The sequence below is a fragment of the Sebastes fasciatus genome, chromosome 22 (genome assembly GCF_043250625.1).
Source record: "Sebastes fasciatus isolate fSebFas1 chromosome 22, fSebFas1.pri, whole genome shotgun sequence".
Lineage (NCBI taxonomy): Eukaryota > Metazoa > Chordata > Actinopteri > Perciformes > Sebastidae > Sebastes > Sebastes fasciatus.
Window position 1 is genome coordinate 24,592,937 of NC_133816.1, and position 18,163 is coordinate 24,611,099.

At 41.8% G+C, this 18,163-nt stretch overlaps 2 protein-coding genes across 2 annotated transcripts in view; both read left to right on the forward strand.

Moving 5' to 3' along the window:
• Window positions 1-9,210, forward strand: part of LOC141761003 (ladderlectin-like) — a 10,593-nt gene extending 1,383 nt beyond the window's left edge. Inside the window, exons 2-7 of the mRNA XM_074624187.1 lie at window positions 2,936-3,082; window positions 3,656-4,026; window positions 5,151-5,242; window positions 5,338-5,472; window positions 5,834-5,939; window positions 7,018-9,210. Of these exons, the coding sequence (XP_074480288.1) occupies window positions 3,708-4,026; window positions 5,151-5,242; window positions 5,338-5,472; window positions 5,834-5,939; window positions 7,018-7,085 (720 nt within the window). The 5' untranslated portion in view covers window positions 2,936-3,082; window positions 3,656-3,707 and the 3' untranslated portion in view covers window positions 7,086-9,210. The remainder of the gene's footprint in view (window positions 1-2,935; window positions 3,083-3,655; window positions 4,027-5,150; window positions 5,243-5,337; window positions 5,473-5,833; window positions 5,940-7,017) is intronic.
• On the forward strand, window positions 9,049-16,234 carry fgb (fibrinogen beta chain). Its single transcript, XM_074624682.1, has 13 exons — window positions 9,049-9,230; window positions 9,561-9,630; window positions 9,719-9,813; window positions 10,715-10,817; window positions 11,009-11,077; window positions 11,240-11,354; window positions 12,524-12,630; window positions 12,787-12,901; window positions 13,888-14,007; window positions 14,127-14,249; window positions 14,352-14,446; window positions 15,109-15,299; window positions 15,606-16,234. The coding sequence occupies exons 1-13, from the start codon at window positions 9,154-9,156 to the stop codon at window positions 15,835-15,837; spliced, it is 1,512 nt and encodes a 503-aa protein (XP_074480783.1). The 5' UTR covers window positions 9,049-9,153; the 3' UTR covers window positions 15,838-16,234.
• The last annotated feature ends 1,929 nt before the right edge of the window (window positions 16,235-18,163 follow it).

Sequence of the window (18,163 nt, forward strand, 5' to 3'; positions counted from 1 at the left end):
CTCCCCTCCTCTCCTCTCTCCTCTCCTCTCTCCTCTCCTCTCTCCTCTCTCCTCTTCTCTCTCTTCTCTCTCCTCTCCTCTCTCTCTCTCTCCTCTCCTCTCCTCTCCTCTCCTCTCCTCTCCTCTCCTCTCCTCTCTCCTCTCCTCTCCTCTTCTCTCTCCTCTTCTCTCTCTCTCCTCTCCTCTCCTCTCTCCCCTCCTCTCCTCTCTCCTCTCCTCTCTCCCCTCCTCTCCTCTCTCCTCTCCTCTCTCCTCTCTCCTCTTCTCTCTCTTCTCTCTCCTCTCCTCTCCTCTTCTCTCTCCTCTCCTCTCCTCTCCTCTCTCCTCTCCTCTCTCCTCTCTCCTCTTCTCTCTCCTCTCCTCTCCTCTCCTCTCCTCTCCTCTCTCTCTCTCCTCTCTCCTCTTCTCTCTCTTCTCTCTCCTCTCCTCTCCTCTCCTCTTCTCTCTCCTCTCCTCTCCTCTCCTCTCCTCTCCTCTCCTCTCCTCTCTCCTCTCCTCTCTCCTCTCTCCTCTTCCCTCTCCTCTCCTCTCCTCTCCTCTCCTCTCCTCTCCTCTCCTCTCCTCTCCTCTCCTCTCCTCTCCTCTCCTCTCCTCTCCTCTCCTCTCCTCTCCTCTCCTCTCCTCTCCTCTCCTCTCCTCTCCTCTCTCCTCTCCTCTCCTCTCTCCTCTCCTCTCTCCCCTCCTCTCCTCTCTCCTCTCTCCTCTTCTCTCTCCTCTCCTCTTCTCTCTCCTCTCCTCTCCTCTCCTCTCCTCTCCTCTCTCCTCTTCTCTCTCTTCTCTCTCTCTCCTCTCTCCTCTCTTCTCTCTCTCTCCTCTCCTCTCCTCTCTCCTCTTCTCTCTCCTCTCCTCTCTCCTCTCTCCTCTTCTCTCTCCTCTCCTCTCCTCTCCTCTCTCCTCTCCTCTCCTCTCTCCTCTCCTCTCCTCTCCTCTCCTCTCCTCTCCTCTCCTCTCCTCTCCTCTCCTCTCCTCTCTCCTCTTCTCTCTCTTCTCTCTCTCTCCTCTCTCCTCTCTTCTCTCTCTCTCCTCTCCTCTCCTCTCTCCTCTCCTCTCCTCTCCTCTCCTCTCCTCTCCTCTCCTCTCCTCTCCTCTCCTCTCCTCTCCTCTCCTCTCCTCTCCTCTCCTCTCCTCTCCTCTCTCTCTCCTCTCTCCTCTCCTCTCTCCTCTCTCCTCTTCTCTCTCTTCTCTCTCCTCTCCTCTCCTCTTCTCTCTCCTCTCCTCTCCTCTCCTCTCCTCTCCTCTCCTCTCCTCTCCTCTCCTCTCCTCTCCTCTCGCTCTTCTCTCTCCTCTTCTCTCCTCTCCTCTTCTCTCTCCTCCTCTCTCTCCTCTTCTCTCTCCTCTTCCTCCTCTCCTCTTCTCTCTCCTCTCCTCTTCTCTCTCCTCTTCTCCCTCCTCTCCTCTCCTCTCCTCTCCTCTCCTCTCCTCTCCTCTCCTCTCCTCTCCTCTCCTCTCCTCTCCTCTCCTCTCCTCTCCTCTCTCCTCTTCCCTCTCCTCTTCTCTCTCTTCTCCTCTCTCCTCTCTCCTCTCCTCTTCTCTCTCCTCTTCTCTCTCCTCTTCCTCCTCTCCTCTTCTCTCTCCTCTCTCTCCTCTTCTCTCTCCTCCTCTCTCTCCTCTTCTCTCTCCTCTCCCTCCTCTCCTCTTCTCTCTCCTCTCCTCTTCTCTCTCCTCTTCTCCCTCCTCTCCTCTCCTCTCCTCTCCTCTCCTCTCCTCTCCTCTCCTCTCCTCTCCTCTCCTCTCCTCTCCTCTCCTCTCTCCTCTTCCCTCTCCTCTTCTCTCTCTTCTCCTCTCTCCTCTCTCCTCTCCTCTCCTCTCCTCTCCTCTCTCCTCTTCTCTTCTCTCTCCTCTTCTCTCGTCTTCTCTCTCCTCTCTCCTCTCCTCTCCTATTCTCTCCTCTTTCCTCTCCTCCTCTCTCTCCTCTTCCCTCTCCTCTTCTCTCTCCTCTTCTCTCTCCTCTTCCTTCTTCTCTTCTCTCTCCTCTTCTCTCTCCTCTCCTCTCTCTTCCTCTTCTCTCTCCTCTTCTCTCTCCTCTCCTCTTCTCTCTCCTCTTCCGTCTCCTCTTCCGTCTCCTCTTCTCTCTCCTCTCCTCTCCTCTTCTCAATTCAATTAAATTCTCCTCTCTCCTCTTCTATCTCCTCTCCTCTTTTCTTTTCTCTCCTCTTCTCTTCTTCTCTCTCTTCTGTCTCCTCTTCCCTCGCCACTCTGCTGCTCTGTAGCCGGTCCGTGAGCCGGCCGGCTGGCGAGTAAGCTACACCCGCGGGCGATTGTGGAGCTTTTCAACTCTAAAGATACAGATAACTACAGCTTCCCGTTATTTATTATTAAATTAAAACAAACTATCCGTCATCAAGGAAATAAAAGCCTCTCGTCTACAAACGAGACGTTTTTGGCTGCTGTTGTTGTAACTGTAGCCTGTAGCGGTCCAGCGCTTTGCATTGTGGGATACAGTAGGCGAGGTCGACCGGTCCGATGCAGACTGGACATTTCTTCCAAATCAGTACGACATCCTGGCAGATAGAAATCCTGCACACCGTTCCTTTAATCTGTGATTCTTGAGCAACGAGACACGAACATATTCGAGATTCATTCTGATTTTACAGCAGTTTACGTTGTCTGTGCTGGAGGATATGATGTGATATGATCCAGTCATGTCTCAAGTGGTGTCGGTGTTTACTTAATACTTAATATTGTAACCCAGATTTACACAATACGAGGTCGGGGACAATATGAGCGGCTTTCGATGAGATAAGAACCAGACGAGACGGTGCGGGAAGCCGAGACGCCGCGAACAATGAAATGAAAGGCTGATATATGAAAAGGGTGCAACCCAAAACTCACCGTGATCCCAATAGTCCGAGGGAGAATAACGCCAGGGGATTATCTGCTCATATAGGATAAAATAAAATAAAGACAAAGCACTATCTGTCTCTGCCGCTGATAGGAGCTCATTGTTGTAGTAACGTCTGACCTCGAAGCTTCGGTGAAGTCGTGGGAAATTGAGAAAAAGAATGAGATGTGTCGGCGATTGTGCAGGATAAAAGGCCCGAAGCAGCAGAGGAGCTCAACACACCGGCTGATCCTGAAGCAGGTGAGACTACAAGTCTTACTTTATTTCATTTTATATATATATATATATTAATGTTAGGGCTGTCAATCGATTGAAATATTTAATCTCGATTAATTCTATAATTGTCCGTAGTTAATCGCAAATGAATCGTACATTTGTTTTATCTGTTCAAAATGTACCTTAAAGGGACATTTGTCAACTATTTAACATGGAAGTGGACAAATGTATGTGTATATTTATATATTATTATATTTATTATTATTATTAAAAATCACAAGTTGCGTTAATACGTTAAAGAAATTAGTGGCGTTAAAATTAATTTGACTTTGACAGCCCTAATATATATATATACATAATATATATATATATACATATATACATATACATATATATATGTATATGTATATATATATACATATATATATAGAATTTATCATCATGCAAAGAATATTATATAATAATAATAATAATAATAATATACCTATTGTAGGGTTTATATGAGCTACAATAATAGCAGCATTTTATATTTTTTATGTCTAAACATCAAAATAAATCTGAATTCTTTTTCTTTTTTTTTTGCACCTGTTTTGACAGGCCACATTCCTCCTTCATCATCATCATCATCATCATCATCATCAGCGCCACCATGAGGGCGCTCAGCGTGTCTCTGACTCTTTGCAGCTTTCTGAGCCTGAGTCTGAGTCGGTCCATCCAGATCCCCTCCAACTCCACCAACGGCTCCGGTCGCTCGGGCCTCTGCGAGTACGCGAACCAGCAGGGCCAGTTCGGCCAGCTCGGCCAGTTCAGCGACAGCGAGACGTTCGTCCCGCAGTGCGACACCTACGGCGACTTCCTCCCGCAGCAGTGCTGGCCGTACAGCGGCTACTGCTGGTGCGTCAACGTCGTCACCGGAGAGGAGATACCTAACACCAGGACGCCGCTGGGGAGCGTGGCCGTCGACTGTGGTGAGTGATGACGGGTTGGTGGCTTGGTGTCACCACTGACTTCTTGAACACTTGTTTTTCACTACAGTTTTGAGGTATTTATACTTGTGTTTCCATGTACATTTCATTCCGTCATCTCGTATCAACTGCGGCCACTTTTATATAAATCTTTGTGTATAGATGTTTTATTGTGTTCACAGCATATTATTTGTGTTAATTATATATGCAGTATGTATCTTGTATTGCGAGACTAAAATAAAGGTTCGTCCACACTGGGAACGTCAGCAGCGCGTGGCGGCTGCGTTACCTGTTGTTTTTTTTATTTCGCAGCCACACTGGTCACGTGAGACGGCTGCGTCTCTTCTAGAGATTCGAGAGCTGCGCGGTTCACAGCAACAACAGACAGTGAAAGTGATCTATTGACTGCATATTGACGTCATATCAGCAACATTACTGCAGTTTTGATGTCTATCTGTAGAACATGTTACGGACTTGAAAAAAAAGTTAAGACTTATTTTTAAATCAACGCTTCATGCTTTCATTTCAAAATAAAAGCCCTCAACCATTTTTGTTTTCTTTGGACAGAATTCCTTCATTTGTTAAGACGAGGCTTTTATTCTGAAATATGTGCCGGACAGTGTTGTAGAACATGCAGTGACTTGCAGAGCTCCATGAATGAATATAGCACAGAGTTTTAATTGTCGATTATTACTATTATTTACAAATTACCACATGTTTCTTAACCTTTCTCTGTCTAAAATAAATATAAATGACATTTATAATGAAATGAAATGGCCATTATGAAAGGCAAACTCTATGTAGAAAGAAAGAGCTGACAGCAGCAGCAGAAACGCAGCTGGTGTGGACACCCGATGCGTGAATCACGCAGCCAGTACGCGCTCCTGACGGTCCCTGTGTGGACGAAGCGCGAGACGGTCGTAAACAATAATACAAAGCGTCATAGCAATCTCACAGATATCATTGTTTATTTTCTACAAATAGTTTAACAGATGCTGTAATCACATGAATCGGGCTAAAGTTGCATCAGATTGTACAAACCTTTAAATCAGAATCGAGCTGGTGAGGCTGTTATTAAACGACTAACTGTGCAGGTCAGTAAAATATATATATAATGTTTTTTGTAGAACGGGCGTACTACTGCCCGCACGAATGGTCCCGCTTTGGAAATCAGTGTTTCGTCTTCATCGACAACCCGAAGACCTGGTCCGAAGCCGAGGTGAGGACCGATGTATAGCTGCTCGTACATCCGGTCGCGTTGTAATGAATGAATGAAATGTAGAGAAAAAGTCTTTCCTCTCTCGTCACCTCCAGAGTTACTGTATGTTCGAAGTGGCCAATCTGGCGTCGGTCATGAGTCCTGAGGAGGAGCACTTCATCCAGGCTTTGACCCGAGGAGACACCCACGACTTCCCCCAAGTCTGGATTGGTGGCCATGACGCCGTGCATGTATGGAAGTGCTTTTATTGATATTATTATCTAACCATACACTTCTATGGTAGGGAATACCCAAATTTCCTCCCAGTTTCAACTAGAGCCAGACTAATAATAAACATGTTTTTGGCAAAGACATGTACTGAGTGAAGACTAATATAATAAATATAAGACCACAGAAAACAGTGAAACTAACAGGAATTTAATTTGTTATAAACTACAAAATAAAACCTTTGGTTTGGGTTCAATTATAACAAAACTAAGAAGTGGTAAATGGGATTGAACTGAATTAATAATTAGCTAAATCATTCTACTAATTGTTATTGTTTGAGATCAGTATTAACTGTTACGAATATTTGTGTCTTTCTATCCGTAGTCCTGTTTTTGGATGTGGAGTGACGGCTCCAAGTTTAGCTACGAGAACTGGGCCAAGGATTACAACGTGGAGAGAAATGAGCACTGTCTGATGATGAATTATGGGCGTAAGAATTAACTACACAAACACACACATACTGTACAAACTCTTAATATTCAAGTTATTTCAGTTAGTGCTGGGACGATTCACCGATCTCCCATCTCCCAACATCTGAGATTTACAGAATAAAGTCGTAATATTACGAGAATAAAATCATAACTTTTTGGCCGTCGCCATCTTGGTTTTTAGCCGTCGCCATCTTGGTTTTTGGCCGTCGCCATCTTGGTGTTTGGCCGTCGCCATCTTGGTCTTTGGCCGTCGCCATCTTGGTTTACGGCCGTCGCCATCTTGGTGTTTGGCTGTCGCCATCTTGGTGTTTCGCCGTCACCATCTTGGTGTTTCGCCGTCGCCATCTTGGTTTTTGGCCATCGCCATTTTGGTTTTTGGCCGTCGCCATCTTGGTTTTGGACCATCGCCATCTTGGTGTTTGGCCGTCGCCATCTTGGTTGTGGACCATCGCCATCTTGGTGTTTGGCCGTCGCCATCTTGGTTGTGGACCGTCGCCATCTTGGTGTTTGGCCGTCGCCATCTTGGTTGTGGACCATTGCCATCTTGGTGTTTGGCCGTCGCCATCTTGGTGTTGCGCCATCACCATCTTGTTTTTGGCCGTCGCCGTCTTGGTTTTTGGCAGTCGCCATCTTGGTGTTGCGCCGCCGCCATCTTGGTTTTTGGCCGTCGCCATCTTGGTTTTGGGCCGTCGCCATCTTGTTTTTTGGCCGTCGCCATCTTGGTGTTTGACCGTCGCCATCTTGGTTTTTGGCCGTCGCCATCTTGGTTTTGGGCCGTCGCCATTTTGGTTTTTGGCCGTCGCCATCTTGGTTTATGGCCGTCGCCATCTTGGTTTTGGGCCGTCGCCATTTTGGTTTTTGGCCGTCGCCATTTTGGTTTTTGGCCGTCGCCATCATGGTTTTTTGCCGTCGCCATCATGGTTTTTTGCCGTCGCCATCGTGGACCTGAATACAAAAGAAAGCTGAAATTTTAGGCGACCAAAATGTTATAATTAACTTCGTCAGTCAACATTTTCTTTTCGTGTTCAGCTTGAAATCCTTGAAGTCGAGTGTTTCTGTCTGTCTTCCGCATTGCAGATCACAGGAAGTGGAACTACGCCTCCTGCGACGACACCCTCCCTTTCGTTTGTGCCAAGAGGATCTGAACAAGTCGGATCCGACAGCCGGAGCAATGTTTCCTTTTTGTTTGTTTTTAGTTCGAGTCCGGCTAAATCCACCTGAAAAGACCTGGTCCGGGTCTATCTACCTGAACTCCCTGTTGGTCCTGGACCAACCAGTCTTAACTCGTATCTGTCTCAGCATATGACCTCCTTCTTTTGTATTAAGTTAGTACAATCCAAGAATTGTAATGTCACTAAAACTATTGTGTTAAAAGATTGTAATTGCAAAATATGAAAACAAAAATACATGAATGTACCAAGCCTGTCAGGAGGAAAAGTGTTTATTATGTGTGCTCTCAAAATATATAGTTTTGTACATAATTAAGATGTTTAGTATATTTCTTTCTGTCCCCGATGGGATTAATATTAAAGAATAATTTCTTGCCTAAAACCCTGTTAAGTTTAAATCAGGACACACCACAAAAATATTCTAAAAGTAAATACAGTGTGTGTTTAGGCCTGTGATTTCGTAACGCAGCACCACGTACCCTTTTGGACTCACAAACAAACAGCAGTTGCTCAATAGTTTCCCGAAACTGATGGACTCACTGCAACGCCTTCACAATAAAAGCTTTGACTGTGAGGTTTTCACTGTATCTTTACAAACAAAATATTACTCTGATAATAGCAGTACATTCAGTTGAAAATGCTAATAATAAATCAAGCTAAGCCCAGTGTTCAAAATCTCCAAAAGATGCCATCATAGGTAATCATAGGTCAGTGCCTAACCTTTACAATTGGAGGTCAGTGCCGAACCTCAACCGTTAGAGGTCGATGCCGAACCTCAACCGTTCGAGGTCAATGCCGGACTTCAAACGTTCGAGGTCGATGCCTAACCTCAACCGTTCGATGTCGATGCCGAACTTCAATCGTTCGAGGTCAATGCCTAACCTCAACTGTTCAAGGTCAATGCCGAACCTCAACCGTTAGATGTCGATGCCTAAGCTCAACCGTTCGAGGTCAATTCCTAACCTCAACTGTTCAAGGTCAATGCCGAACCTCAACCGTTTGATGTCGATGCCTAACCTCAACCGTTCTAGGTCAATGCCGAACTTCAACTGTTTGATGTCTATGCCTAACCTCAACCGTTCGATGTCTATGCCTAACCTCAACCGTTCAAGGTCAATGCCGAACTTCAACCATTCGATGTCAATGCCTAACCTCAACCGTTTGAGGTCAGTGCCTAACGTCAACCGTTCGATGTCGATGCCTAACCTCAACCGTTTGAGGTCAATGCCTAACGTCAACCGTTCGAGGTCAATGCCTAACCTCAACCATCTCGCAAGAGTTTCGCAACTTGGGGGTTACTCTTTTAGATTAAGATATGTGATCTAAACTCAGTGGTGGAATGTCACTAAGTACATTTACTCAAGTACTGAACTTAAGTACTTAGTTTTGTGGTACTTGTACTTTACTTAAGTATATCCAATTTATGCTACACTTCTTTACTTCTACTCCTACTACATCTCGGAGGGAAATATTGTACTTTTAACTGCCATATTTATTAGTTACTTTGATTTCACATTCGAGGTCTTGTTACTTTTACTTGAGTAAAGTGTCTGAGTAAATGTTTAAAGATATTCTGCAACCACCGGGTTTGTGAAAGCATCTCAACATAAATTCAAAATGTTTCTTTTAAAACCACCTTTTCTTAGTTTCTTAACATTTCGGAGATGAGCAACAGCAAATATTGTACACGTCGTCTCTCTCTGGATGACAGCGTTGGCTTGAAAACACATATCACATCAACAAATTCAGACTTATCAGTAAACCTTTCAGTCCTCTTTTGCCCTTTTGTTCCTTCACAAGCTCCAGGTTGACCGTGTGCAGCAGTGACTCAGGTTGGGTAAACTGTCCCAGCAGTTATTGACCAATTTTTTTAGCAGATCAATAAAAAGTGCGGAGGAGGAGGACGCCCACTCGTGCACACACAGAGAAGATAAATGCCTGGTTCAAATCAGATTCAGGGACAGAAAGGAGTGGAAAGACACGCTGAAGTCAGCGGACTGACTGACCGACGATATTTTAAGAGTAACTTTATCGACAGCGGAAGATGAAGACGCTACTGCTGCTGTGTCTGTGTGTGACCGCCGCCTGGGCTCAGGATTACGACGACTATTCGGTGAGTGTGTTCACTTGAATATAATTATGGTCAACGTCCAAAAGTTTAGAAAGATACCGCTTCTGTCAGTAAAATACAATTTAAAAAAAGGCCATAGTTAAAAATAAAATGTGACATGTTTTTTCCCGTAAAGTTATGACTTTATTCTCGTAATGTTAATATTTTTTTCTCGTAATAGAATCACTTTTCTCGTAATATTATGACTTTTTTCTCGTAATATTAAGACTTTATTCTGGAAATCTCAGTTGTTTTTTCCCTTTTTTTGAGTGTCTTCAATAGATAATGCAGCTTTTAAACAAAACACATGTATGACAGAAAAAAAGGATTTGAATCTTCAGCTGTATTCACAATATTTCCCTCTTTTATCTTCCACAGGACACCAATAGAGCATCAGCAACTAACGCGACAGTATGTAGAATATCATTCAACCATTTGATTAATAACATGAATTAGTTATTCCTTTCATCACGTCTTGTTTCCTCTTGTTTCCCAGCAGACCGTAGATGCTCGTGGTCACCGTCCAGTAACGAGGGGCAGAGACAGCTACAGCGCCAGCCGCTATGCCCCGCCCCCGATCAGTGGCGGCGCCAGGTACATTCAAACATCAGACACCAATTAAAACGTATTCTAATGTTTTACATTTAGCGTATTGTTAAAATAGCATAAAACAAAAAGTACAAGTACAGAACCAGCAGCAAAATGTACTTAAAGTATCAAAAGTTACTGTTCTCAATAGGCGGCGGAGTTATAACATATTATTTGATTATTATTCCTGATGCATTACTGTGTGAGTGGTATTTTAATCAGGCAGCAACCTTCGGGCCTGAAAAGTGAGTGTTGTTAGTCACGGGACTCGTTAGTATCGTCAGTCCTGTGAGTCATGTGAGTCGTTAGTATCATCAGTACTGTGAGTCACGTGAGTCGTTAGTATCGTCAGTACTGTGAGTCACGTGAGTCGTTAGTATCGTCAGTACTGTGAGTCACGTGAGTCGTTAGTATCGTCAGTACTGTGAGTCACGTGAGTCGTTAGTATCATCAGTACTGTGAGTCATGTGAGTCGTTAGTATCATCAGTACTGTGAGTCATGTGAGTCGTTAGTATCATCAGTACTGTGAGTCACGTGAGTCGTTAGTATCGTCAGTACTGTGAGTCATGTGAGTCGTTAGTATCGTCAGTACTGTGAGTCACGTGAATCGTTAGTATCGTCAGTACTGTGAGTCACGTGAGTCGTTAGTATCGTCAGTACTGTGAGTCATGTGAGTCATTAGTATCGTCAGTACTGTGAGTCACGTGAATCGTTAGTATCGTCAGTACTGTGAGTCACGTGAATCGTTAGTATCGTCAGTACTGTGAGTCACGTGAATCGTTAGTATCGTCAGTACTGTGAGTCACATGAGTCATTAGTCAGTGAAGTTAACATCAACCACGACCGTTTCCTACGCGTTATTATCACGTTAACTTACTTGCTTATTTGAATTGCTTTTGGTGCCAGGTACCGCGGCCGCCCAGTCCCAGCTCCAGTCGGAGGACAACAGGTGCAGGAGAAGGAGAAGCAGCCGGATGAAGGAGGATGTACTCACGCTGCCGAGGAGATGGTAGGAGGACACCAGCACGATGCCACTAAAGGACCCAATCACTGATTTGACCTGTTTTAGCTCAGTACATAGGTTATTGACCGTTTTTAAAAGCAGGATTCGCCATAAATCTGTTCATGAATTAGAGGAAATCAATGGCTGCCTGTGTTTTAGTCGCTGAAGCACTAACCAGAGATTCTCCCGTCCACCAGGGTGTTTTGTGTCCCACTGGCTGCGACCTGAAGATCACACTGCTGAAGCAAGAGAGGAACGTCAGGACGGTAAATACTGAACTATTTATTTTTCTGAGCAATGAGAGAATTTGTAGGAATCACACATTATTTAACCTCCTTAACGACATGCGTGGAAATTGCTATAAATTTAAATGAAATGCATTGTTGTCATGTTGAGATTTACTCTCTTTGTGCATCCATTCCTCACAGAGCATTAGTGAACTCAAGCCTCAGGTGGACGATTTGTCCCGATCCTCCAACAGCATCTACACCTACATCACCAAAGTATCCGACTCTCTGACGGAGAGGCAGAGAGTCGTCAACGGTGAGAAAACAACCTCCTGGCTTTTGTTTCACTGAGCACCAAAAAATGACATCTCCACGGTCTGATGCTACGTAAAGTTGATGAACTGTGGTTTATGAAGTCGCGGGAGTCGATAAGTATCGTTATTCCTGTGAGTCACGTGAAGTCAGATCAGATTTAATCCTAAACGAATGTATATTTTTGTTTAAAACGCCTAAAATAACTACCCAAAATGCATCAGGACTAGCTGCTCAACCACAATGCTTAGATGCAAATGTTTGGTCTCATTTGAAAGGTAAGAAGCTGAGGAACATGAATACATTTTAACTAAACTAAACTATATTACCATGGAGATCACAATGGAGAAGCAATACAAAAAAAACCTACGTTTTACCTCACCTAGTCTAAAAGGTAATATCACCATTAAAACCAAGATAATGATCCAACTGAATGTATTCTGCTACTCTTTGACTACAACTGCAACTATAAATTTGATGAAAATACACTCAAATACCACCATTTGTGATACAATTTATAAAGATATACTCCATGCTTTGGTCATGTTTCTATATTGACTGTTTACTGGGACTTCAAAAATCTATTTATTTCCAAACCAAAGTTTTTATTTAAGTAAATTAATGAATGGTAGTTGTCTTTTTTAAATGTTTTTATTATTATTATCATTATTATTATTATTATTATTATTATTATTATTAATAATAATAATATTAATATTATTATTAATAATAATAATATTATTATTATTATTTTATTTTATTTTTTAAAAAGAAATAAATAATAAATAATAATAACGAAAAAATAAAGTCCTTAATCCATTTTGTTAACCTGCTGTTCACTTAACAGCTGATCAAATACAAGCCGTACAGTTATTGAGAAATAATGCATTGCGGGTTGCGAGTAGAATGTTTTATTTTTTGACAACACATGAATGATTAACCCATTCAAACCGTGGACAAATTCTTTAAAGTGTTTACATTTTTTTTTTAATTTTGGGAAAATGTTTCAACTTGACATAGTCAAACTTGTATTGAAGCTTTTGATGCACACAAATCCTCAAAAAAACAAAAACATGTAATTATTGTGCAAATAAATAGCTTTTATTCGTTGTAAACATTAAAGATTGTTCCTCTAAGTAGTTTCTCTGCCTCTCCATGTCTTCGTCCTCTCAGACAACAACAGAGTGGTCAGTCGGTACACCGATCGAGTGGAGGAACAACACGCCTACATCAAGGAGACGGTGGACACCCTCTTCCCCTCTAACATCAGAGTGCTACAGGTGAATAAGAGTCATCCTTAACCCTCTGAGACCCACAATAGACCCGTTTTACTCGACCTCTAAAACTGAACCTGCTGCAGCTTCTGAAAGTCAGGAATGCACACAAAACAAACAAACAGCCCCTGATGTAACGTAAACTGTGCTGTGTGGCTGCAGGGGGTCCTGGACAAGATCAGGCTGAAGATCCAGAAGCTGGAGAAGGCCGTTCAGAGCCAGACGGAGGTGTGCAAGGAACCGTGCAAGACCAAATGTCCCATACCGGTGGTGTCTGGTGAGTGTGGTGCCCCCTAGAGGCTGCAATGTGACAATATACACCACAATGTGAAAGGATTGAATTATTTACTTATTATTGGACCCATGGGGAGCATGAGTGTGCTCAGAAAATGTTCAAATACAGATTAGACGATTACTTTTAGATATATTTTATATAAAAAAAACATTATATGCATGGTAAAATACAGTGTTAGAATTACACCGTAACTTCTGGGGGAGCCCTATTTTTCGGGGTGGGAGGGTACTATACACAGTACTGTACTTTGCTATAATCATCTATAAGTATAGTATGTCTAAAAAAAGTCATAGTATAGTATGTCTAAAAAATAAAAAAGTCATAGTATAGTATGTCTAAAAAATAAAAAAGTCATAATATAGTTTGTCGAAAAAAATAAAAAAAAGATAGAGTATAGTATGTCGAAAAATTAAGTCATAGTTTAATATGTCGAAAGTTTTTTTTTTTAAAAAGTCATAGTATAATATCTTGAAAAAAATATTAAAAAGTAAAGTATAGTATGTCGAAAAAAAGAAAAAAAAATTCATAGTATAGTATGTTGAAAAAAAACAAAAAAAAACTCATAGTATAGTATCTCGAAAAAAAAAAAAAGTCATTGAAAGTATTTATATAAAATAATTCAAAAGATTAGGAAATAAATGATTGCATTTTTATTGATAAAAAAAAATCTTTGCATCAGTAGTTTTAATATTGTATTATAAGCTGTTTAGAGGTCGTGTTAAGTTAAACTGGTCATAATTCTTTATCTAATATCTATTTTATATTGCTGTGAAAACATCTCCTTCAAACAACTGGAACCGATTCTCTGTTCCCATCTCTAGTGTTTTCCCTGCCTGCCAAAGTGGCGGACGGCCGGTGCTAATTTCAGACCTTGGTCAACAAGAAATATTAAGATCCTATGTGGGCCATGAATATCTCTACTAAGTAACTTAACTTTCTCTGTTTAACCCTTCCCCTGTGCGATTCAGGTAAGGAGTGTGAGGACATCTTCCGTCGTGGAGGAAGAGACTCCCAGATGTACATGATCCAGCCCGACGTCTTCTACCCTTCGTACAGGGTCTTCTGTGATCAGACCACTCAGAATGGAGGTGAGAGTATAACTCAGTTACCTGAAACTTCATTTTTGATTTGTTTGTTAATACCTTGGATGTTTAGGGTCCTCGGTAGGGTATCTGTGTTTTCAAGAGAACTTCTTTTATTTTCCCAGGATGGCTTCTCATCCAGAACAGGCTCGACGGCAGTGTCGACTTCGGCAGACGCTGGGATGAATATCGACGCGGTTTCGGCAACATCGCATCCGATTCTGGCAAAGGTCACTGTCAGACTCCAGGTAAGACTTTGAAATTGGACATTCTGCATAATTAGTACGTTTACTTTAGTAAATACTTGAATGCAGGACTTTGACGTTGACTCGTCCTTCATCACATGACAGGGGAGTACTGGCTGGGCAATGACCACATTAGTCAGGTGACGAAGATGGGACCCACTGAGGTTCTCATTGAGATGGAGGACTGGACAGGAACCAAGGTGAGTCCTTCAAATTTATTTTTTACAGCAGTCGAAAAAAGTCATTAAAAGTAATTGTATAGCATATAAAAAAGAACATAGTATAGTATGTTGATAAAAAGTCATGGTATATATAGTATGTCGAATTTTTTTCGACATACTAAAAAATAATTTTGAGAAAATAAGTCATAGAATAGTACATCTAAGAAAAAGTCATAGTATATAGTCACATATATTATGTCAAACAATTTTTGAAAAAAAAAGTCATAGTATAGTATGTCGAAAAATGTTGTGAAAAAAGGTTAAAGTATAGTATGTCGGAAAAAAATCATAGTATAGTATGTTGAATTTTTTTTTTAAAAATAGTCATAGAATAGTATGTAGAACAATTTAAAAAAAAAAAAGTCATAGTATAGTATGTTGATAAATAAAAAAATTCATAGTATAGTATGTCGGAAAACAATCATATGGTATGTTGAAAAAAGTTTAGGTACAATATGACGAATAGAAGTCAGACCATTTTTCCTATTTTCGACATACTATACTATGACTTTTTTTTTTACTTTTTTTGAACACACTATACAAAGTCTTTTTTCAAGACATTTTATGACACAGTATGGCATTTCAAATTTACTGTTGTTTCCATTTGAAATTCAACTCACATGTTTTCTGCTATCCTTTAGGTCCACGCCCAGTACAGTCAGTTCACCATCCAATCGGAGACGTCCAACTACGTGATGGCGGTCGACGGCTACTCCGGCAACGCCGGCAACTGTTTCCTGGAGGGATCCACGGAATTGTTCGGTGAAAACCGCACGATGACCATTCACAACAGCATGATGTTCAGCACCTTTGACAGAGACAACGACAACTGGTAAGTGTCCTGTTGTTGGTGACGTTCTCAGGGTTACTGTAACACCGTGTGACAAACCCTAGCAACATTAAGGCAACCAACAACCTATAATGCAACATTCGTCATTCAAGTCTGCGTAACACAGTGGCTCTCTCCAGTCAAAGGTAGTGTCAGTGAAGATTATTTGTGCGAAATAGGCATTGCAAAAAGTTTGACGATGTAGGAACTACTCGCAAAGGCTAGTTGTAGCTAACGGGTAAGATGCTAGTCACATGCTAACACTAGGCGGTCACAATCTTAACACCTTTCTCCGTTTCGCTGAACCAGGACCCCCGGGGATCCCACCAAACAGTGCGCCAGGGAGGACGGAGGCGGCTGGTGGTACAACCGCTGCCACTCGGCCAATCCCAACGGCCGCTACTACATGGGCGGAGCCTACACGAAGCAAATGGCCAAGCACGGCACGGACGACGGCGTGGTGTGGATGAACTGGAAGGGGAGCTGGTATTCGCTCAAGGCCATCAGCATGAAGATCAGGCCGTTCTTCGTTCCCAGCTAATCGCGTCGGAGAGAGCGTCAACACACACATAACACATACAGGAAACTGCCAAAATAAAAGACACCAAAGTAGCTTCTAACGTCCGAACTAATATTCAAGTGTGTTCTTTATTTTAGCTGTAACCTTTATGTTGATGGACACACACATTTACACACAACTAACAGAGTCTGGGCCTGTGCTATTAAAAAACAAACAAATAACATGCACCATTAAAACGTAAAAATAAAGTGAAACAAGAAATAGTCTACAGATAAAGAGAAACATCGTACTGGTTGTGAGTGAATGTGCTGTGATCTCTCTTGTAATGTGTGATGTATTCAGTGTCTTCAGTGTCCACTGCTAGGACGAGTTGATCACAACTGTCCTCCGCTACTCAATAAACACATTGAGGAACATATTTCCTGACTGGTGTGGTCGTTATTTCATTGCACTGCACGGGCGGATTACAGAAAAGGAAATGTACTCACCGCAGTCACTGTTTACATCCCTGCTGACGCCTTTGGACAGGAAACAGATGCTGCAGCCTGTCAAAATAAAACACAGAAACGTATTGGGAGAAATATGCAAAGAAGCCAATTTGGTTTCAAGAACTCCCCACATGGTTGATCAAATATGCAGCATTCAGGAAAAAACACTGCAAATGGAGACACTTCTAGTGTTGTCAGATTGGTGAAGATGTTTTCTTAACATGCAGTGCGTTGAGCCTTCGTAAATAACCATTTAAAGGGATGTTTCAAGTGTGGTTGTATGAGGTCCGTAGTCGGTGTATTACCAACAGTACGGGGGAAAAGCAATGTACTGCTGCGGATGTATTTTAGACAACTTAAAACAAATCATCAGTACAAGTCTACATTATTTTTAGAACATTTTCACCACTTTACCTCGTCGTCAAGACAGCCCTCTCTGACGGGGAACTGAAGCCGTTCTCTACGCTCTCTTCAAAGCCACAAGACTCCATTGAAAAAAAACAGTTATTTTACAAAGCAGAACAAGGGAGTTGATGGTCTACCGCTGCCTCGATCGATTGGTTGTTTGTGTTATTGTGTGACTTTAGTGTTTTAAAAGGGGTTAGTTCGGATTCACCAAAGTCACACAAAAACACAAACTTACTCGAGGCAGTGGTAGACTAGCAACTCCTGTTTCTGCGAGGTCAAATTACAGTTTTTTTCAAGTGAGTACGGTGGCTTTGGCATGAGCACAGATGGATAAGGCTTCAGTTCACTGTCAAAAACTACCAGTTTTGTTGCCCAAACATAAAGAAGTTGTAGTTTTTTTTGTCTAAACCTAAATAAGTTGTAGTTTTCTTGCCTAAACCTAAATAAGTTGTAGTTTTCTTGCCTAAACCTAAAGAAGTTGTAGTTTGTTTGTCTAAACCTAAATAAGTTGTAGTTTTCTTGCCTAAACCTAAAGAAGGTATAGTTTTGTTGTCTAAACCTAAAGAAGTTGTAGTTTGTTGCCTAAACCTAAAGAAGTTATAGTTTTGTTGCCTAAACATAAACAAGTTGTAGTTTTTTTTACCTAAACCTAAAGAAGTTGGAGTTTTGTTACATAAACCTAAAGAAGTTGGAGTTTTATTGCCTAAACCTAAAGAAGTTGTACTTGTTACCTAAATCTAAAGAAGTTGTACTTTTGTTACCTAAACCTAAAGAAGTTATAGTTTTGTTGCCTAAACCTAAAGAAGTTGTAGTTTTTTTTACCTAAACCTAAAGAAGTTGTAGGTTTGTTACATAAACCTAAAGAAGTTGGAGTTTTATTGCCTAAACCTAAAGAAGTTGTATTTTTTTTTTACCTAAACCTAGAGAAGTTGTAGTTTTGTTACCTAAACCTAAAGAAGTTGTAGTTTTGTTACATAAACCTAAAGAAGTTGGAGTTTTATTGCCTAAACCTAAAGAAGTTGGAGTTTGTTTTACCTAAACATAAAGAAGTTGTAGTTTTGTTACATAAACCTAAAGAAGTAAACCTAAAGAAGTTGGAGTTTGTTTTACCTAAACATAAAGAAGTTGTAGTTCTGTGGACGTATTGTAAACGCCAAAAAAAAATCTATATATTTCGAATATTTTCACCGCTTTACCTCGCCGTCAGACAAAAAGACCCAGTATTTTTTTCCTTGCAGAACACGAGTTGCTGCTCTACTGCTGCCTCGAGTTAGTTTGTGTTATTGTGTGACTTTGATGAATCCGAACTAACCCTTTAAAAACATTAAAGTCACACAATAACACAAACTAACCTGATCGAGGCAGCGGTGGACCATCAACTCCTGTGTTCTGCTTTGTAAAATAACAGTTTTTCAATGGAGTCTGGTGGCTTTGAAGAGAGCGTAGATAAC